The following is a 6,239-nucleotide window of genomic DNA, read 5'->3' as shown; positions in this document are numbered from 1 at the left end:
AAAAAGTGTGGAACATTACGAAGGCTTTTTTGAGGAGGCGTTTTCCGGAATTTCAAGGCTGGCATCCTGCAATGGTCAGGGTGGTAGGTGTTATAATGGTGGTAGGTGAGGAGGCTGCTGTGGCTGTTGGCACCCGAATCCCAGGTAAGTTGCCTGTTGCTTCTTTGAACCTTCACTGCCCGCATGAAGGAATGATGGAAAATCAGAAAACAAAAGGACCAGAGAAGAGGGAAAAGTAATTGAATTGCACAAATAAAAGAAGTAAAAAAATGAAAATAAATTGAAAATAAAATAAAATAAAATAAAATAATAAATAACCTAGTCTTATCTTCTTACCAGGGGCTGCTAACTTAAAGGAACAGAAATAGTATTTTTTCTCAGAATAAATGCTTCTGATTGGGGTTTTTTGTTTTCTTGTATTAGTTTTTAAAAAGATTAGTACTGAATCAATTTCTTATCTCACTCTGGCTTTAGGAGCTAACATTGCAAACTTCCTTAGAAAATACTAAGGTATTACATATGACCACTTACTGAAGGTTAATAAGTCTCTGCTTGCATTCATCTACATAAAAAAGACCAACCAGATACTATACATAACACAGCCTAGAATGGAGGTGTTTACTTGCCAGTCATTTCAATTTACTGCATTGACATTTTAAATTTGCCACCATCTACTGTTCGCATTACACTCTTCTGTGCAGTAAATGACTTCCCTGGGGCAGCAGCAGAAAAACTCTATCCTGAAGCCTGGTTAATAAAGCAAAAGGTTCTTATTGATTAGTTGGATGTGCATTTTCATGTTTTTTTTTTAAACTTGATCTTCAAAACTTTAAAATGATCCTTTTCTGGATGAAATTAGAGACCATATTTAATTGCTGATTATATGTACGAGGAGTCTGGGATACAGCGAAAGTGAAGGCCAGTATTTACCAAGAGAATGGGAAGCATTTCAGTTGGTGTGTCAAATGTTAAAAGGAAAATGATTGAAGTCATTCTTCATTAAATACAGTCTACTCATTATTAAACTCAGCGTAGCTGTGTCCTTCCGTAGAGGAACACTTCAAACTGGGAACTACTCACTGAATTTTTGTCTTAAAAACACTGAGGGATTCACCCATACTATGAAACGTAAGTTACAGTCTTTGTCCCATGAGCTGTATTACCTGTGTCTCTCTGCTACCTGCTGTATCTATAATGGCTGCAGACTACAGCGGTAGCCAAAAATCATTGACTTGCATTCCCATCTTGCTCCGTGAGACAAAATAAGGGGGAAAAGGGTAGCCACAGCAGCAAGCACCGCACAGTACCAGAAGAAAAGCTATCCTTTTGTTTCATTTCATATTACATGAGGAATGGTCTGCTAATTGTCTGAATATATTAACCTTCCTCTGACTCGAAAGCAATGCCTGTCCCTACAGCGAGGAGTAGATACCAGGGAAGGGAGAGGAAAAGGAGAGTACAGGGGCTCACCATGCCCCCGTGGCCTCGTGGGGTGGTGGGGACTCTGGGTGCCCCGGCACTGCCAGGCCTGGCCTTTGGGGTACCTCACCCACCCAGCACCAGTGCCAGCGACCTCAGAGACTTTGGAAAAATCTCATGTCAGCTAGAGAAGTCCCAGAAACAGCAGCAGTAGCCTGATACGGCCATATACATATATATATCTCTATATCTTACAGACTATCATATCTTCTCAGATGAAACCGTCTCTTTGATTACGTGCACAGACAGCAAGATTTCAAAACTTTAACTATGGTGCAAAAATTAAAATCTGATAAGAATAGTGTGACCAGGTGGATTTTCATTATTTTCAAGTTGCTGTGAGCCTTGTTTAATTAAAAAGTCTGCTTCCAGCAGGAAATTATCTGGTAGTCTTTCATTTTTTTTTTTTTTAAATGTTTTTTTTTCATGCTGAGAGTAGATATAAAAATGTCCTACAAAGTGGGAAGGTACATAAATTCAGTTTGCTCACCTTGTAGAAGGATAATCCTAATTCAACAAAAATTCTGTACAAGAAAATCCTATAGTGTGTAACCATAGTAATTTAGTGGTAATTTGAGCTATTCCAACCCAGGGTTGTGTATACAGCGAACATAAAACTAATGGGGCAGCAACAGAAATGAGTGTTAGCAGCACAGTGTAGATGAAAAAAAAAACAAGAAAAAAAAATCTGATCTTTTATAGTGCTCTCCATTTTATTTTAGGGCTAAAGTTTCAATTTATTTTAGATACTGCCTTTCCTGCCCATTTTAAATTCCTAACATGTTCCCAGAAGACCAATAACTGAGGTCAAGAGATACAGCACTAATGACTCAGCTTATCCCAGACACATAAAGGGAGTTTTTCAAACTCTGCAGCATCTAGGCCATACCACACCTGATGAAAGGCTGTTTCCAAGAGGGTACTTGCTTCCATAAAGCATGTTACATCTTGAATTGGTCATGATATGAGAGTAGCACCACTTGGTGAGGTGCTGGGAAGCACTGTAAATGTCCCTGTTATTCTGCCTTACTTAAGAAAGCAACTTTACTACCATAGGGAGATTTCCCCCCAAAAGATGTGCTTATCTAGCGTTTGCAGGTCCCCTTGATATGATTTTGTAACGGCCAGTTCTTAACTCTGGCATGGTAAGAGCATTGCTTTTTCTAAGCATCTACATTGGGTCAAGGTGACTAGCACATTAATCAGTCTGTTTTAAACATTGGTTAAGAAACCAACACCTTCAAGTAATACAATCACCTACACAAATCTTTGGCCCTGGTACTCATCTTCCCAAAAGAAACACTCTTCAAAGCTTCTCTAGCCAGCCAAAAATTGATCGTGTGACATCTTTGCTTCAAAAAAAGGAAAGATCCATTTGCAATGTGCTACCATAACTGTGAAAAATGGAAATGTATTGCAAAATTTGGTCTCCATCTCATTCTGCTTCTGCAGTATTACTCCCTGCTCCTTTGCCCCTCTAACTGGCTTAAGTAGAAGGGGAAAGAGATGCAGTTGAATAATGGAAGTACGTGGTATCGCAAGAGTTACTTTTTGTTCACTCTGGTCTTGCAAAAACTAGCGTTTCCTAAGACATTGGTTCCATATTCACCACTCTGACAAACTGACTAGAGCATCGCTTATTCGGGGACAGCCTGGACCTTAGATGCCCAAGAACATCTACCATCACTGACACTTCAGTATTACAGGCCCAGAAAATGGTACCACTGGCTCATGCTGCAACACAGGTACTTGTTCTCTGTGTATTTGATAACCCTTGTTGCTTCTTTGACATCCATCAACATGCGGTATTTCAGATTGAATTTATGAATGCTGTGAATTAACCACTTTTTCAGAATTAGTTAGAAAACAAGACAGGCAGTGCCCATCTTCAAATATTAAGGCATTTTATATATATTTGAATTGAAAAGGTAAAGCCATTCTCTTCAAGCATGTTGGTATGAAATAAATAACATGGTGAAAAACGGCTGGGATCTAGGGAACTGTTTCCAAACACAAACCTTTTTCATAAGCACTGACAATGAATGCATGAAGCAATCTCAGAAGTACTTTAAAAGATGATGGCAATAAATAATAATGCCATTAGCAAGAAAAAATATGTGTTTTTTTTCAAGTATTTTAAGGGAGAACAGGTGTATTAATGAAGTGGTCATAACAGACTAGCCAGTCAATCTGCAGAAAAGAAGGTGGCCATGGCCCTCTCTTCCCCCTCTAATTTTAAGAAGGAATTCAGAGAATAATTTTCTGAAGGACCTAGTTGCCTCCCCAATGATTGCAACAGTAGTCAACAGGTGTCTTTATGTACATCTACAAGTGTGCAGAGACATTTCTCAGTAAAATATTTCTTTTCTCTATCCATAGGAATCTCAGAGGGTACATTAAGGACAAGAAAACACAGAGCCTCTCAGAAACTGCAGAAGCATAACCTTAGGAGCTGAAACAACATTTACAGACATAACTGCCATGATAGCTTTCCTGGCCATTCAGCAAGGGCAGGCAAAGTAAAGACAGAAACATAAAAGGGCTATTTGGTGCTACAGATCCTCTTACCGTGCTCTGGGCCTTTCAGTGCTAGCCGTGTCTGGTGGTGAGGAAGGATCTCAAGTTTGACATTATCCGCTGCATTAGCCAAAAATTGCGTTGCTTCTGCCAGTGTACAGTACTCCATGCTGGTGCCGTCAATGGACAGAATATGGTCTCCTACATGTAATGCACCACATCTACATAAAAGGGGAAAAACTCAGTATGATCAGGCATGCTCTTTGCTTTGAAAATGAGTTTTACTGCCTTCAAACTGGTCATGACAACTATGAGGTGTTCTTTTTTTTCGAGAGAGATTTGTGTTTTGTAGGCATTGTCACTGGTCAGACTTTATATCTATTAGTACAAACCTTAAAAACAATTCAGTTAATACAGTATATGCCAAGACATCACTCACAGAACTGGAATGGGGTAGCTGACTATAAAAATATGTGTGAATGGCAGCAGAATAAAATGAGAAGAGCTTAAGGAGACTCAAATAACTTGGTCACATATCCCTCACACAAGCACCCAGTTTATCATTTTTTGAGTTAGAGTTCAAACATTTATTAGTACAAAAGCTGTAAATGACGATGAAATTATGCAGTAGTCAAACAAATAATGAAACCAGGGCTAGCACGGTGACTTGAGGAGTGGGGTGGGGAGGGGGCTATCTGCTAAATCTCGCTGCACTCAAGAGACTGGCTACTGGATGAGTTGAGAAATGCAAACACAGCAGTCAGCATCCCGACGTACCAGTCAAGTGGACAGCTCCTTTAATTGGTTACCCCCTGCGAAATGGGAAAAAACAGAGGGAGAAAATTAAAGCATCCTGCACCATTGAACTGGAGAACACCCCTGGATCAATGGCCGTCACTCTCAAAGTTTCTACTGTAGGAAAAAGCCCACAGAGGAGCTGTAGACTCACTGCTACAAGTCGGTGCTACCAAAAGCACCGTTGTCAAAGAGGAGTTACAAGGTAGGGTGACTGGGACATGCAGGAGAAATTTGCTGCTGAAACGTAATATTTAAGGATTTTTTAGGTAGAGATATGTATATAGAAATATACTGTATATGTATAAACACATACACACACACACACGCACGCTCTCCAGAAAAGATCTCACAGCTCTGCAAACAGAAGCTTAGACCATTGGGGGAAAAAGATCTATCATTTTTTAAAATGGTTTAAATGGTTTTATTTAAGGGTTTAAATGAAGTGGAAAAATTACTGCAAAATACAGAAGCCAGTCTTCCTAATACCTCAGTCATATTCTAAAATATCAATAAAAAAATCCAGACATAAGGAGTTCCATTTCACTGTGCCACCAGAATGAGTGATATATTCTAAAAGAACACTTCAAGGTTGCAAAGCCTCAAAATTTACTTCCCTTGACAGTTGTTCCATATTGTATGCTTACTTTAAGAATTCCAGTGGGTTATTTATTTTTTTAAATATTAACCTCTGCTGCAGCATTACATTTAATAGTCAGAGCAGACCACTAAATTTCTGTGTTGCATAGTGCAAGCAGACAGCCACATATTACATGGGGGCTGGCTTATGTCATTGAATACTATGTGAATGAGCTAAAGGAAATGGTGCCCTGGAAGTCTTGAACTTGGCAGTATGGAACAACAATCTGACAAAGTGCTAATTTTAAGACCTAGCAACCTTGAGATCGTCTGGTTCAGTCAATTTTGTCAAAAAAGGTTCAGTCAATTTTGTCAAAAAAGGGAAGGGTTTCTTTAAAACCAAACCAAATCAAAGTAGAAATAAAATGGATGTATGAACCTGCAGTGTCAGCCCTCTGTCACACTCACCTGTCTGCAATACTCGCAGATTTGATTTTGTCTATGACAATGACCTGTTTGTTGCAGCACATCGAGGTAGTTAGTGCAACCCCAAGAGCAGCACCGGGAGTTTTGGCAACTTCAACTAGCAGTGGCCCAGATGCTGTTGCTACCGAATCTGTTAAAATTAGACAACAAAAGATCATTATTATATCCATGTGGTACTTAGGCCATTTTCATATTTTCCCCACATAAAATCTTCATGGCTATTCTATATCTCTAACCAGACAACATGCCACATAAAGAAATTCTGGAATAGCATCAGTTTAGGTGTCAGGAACCAGATCTTAATGTTGAAACCAATAAAAGCAAGAGAAGGTTTGTGAATCTGGGATGTTGGGAAGCTTCTGAATGTATCAGAGATGGACCAG

At 39.3% G+C, this 6,239-nt stretch overlaps 1 protein-coding gene across 1 annotated transcript in view; it reads right to left on the bottom strand.

Annotated features, from left to right (window-relative positions):
• GRIP1 (glutamate receptor interacting protein 1) overlaps window positions 1-5,986 on the bottom strand; it is a gene marked incomplete at its 5' end in the record, with an annotated part of 49,074 nt that extends 43,088 nt beyond the window's left edge. Inside the window, 2 exons of the mRNA XM_010289456.1 lie at window positions 4,048-4,217; window positions 5,839-5,986. Of these exons, the coding sequence (XP_010287758.1) occupies window positions 4,048-4,217; window positions 5,839-5,986 (318 nt within the window). The remainder of the gene's footprint in view (window positions 1-4,047; window positions 4,218-5,838) is intronic.
• Between the last annotated feature and the right edge of the window lie 253 nt (window positions 5,987-6,239).

The sequence above is a fragment of the Phaethon lepturus genome, unplaced genomic scaffold, assembly GCF_000687285.1.
Source record: "Phaethon lepturus isolate BGI_N335 unplaced genomic scaffold, ASM68728v1 scaffold8276, whole genome shotgun sequence".
Classification (NCBI taxonomy): Eukaryota; Metazoa; Chordata; class Aves; order Phaethontiformes; family Phaethontidae; genus Phaethon; species Phaethon lepturus.
This window is presented reverse-complemented; position numbering and strand designations above follow the sequence as displayed.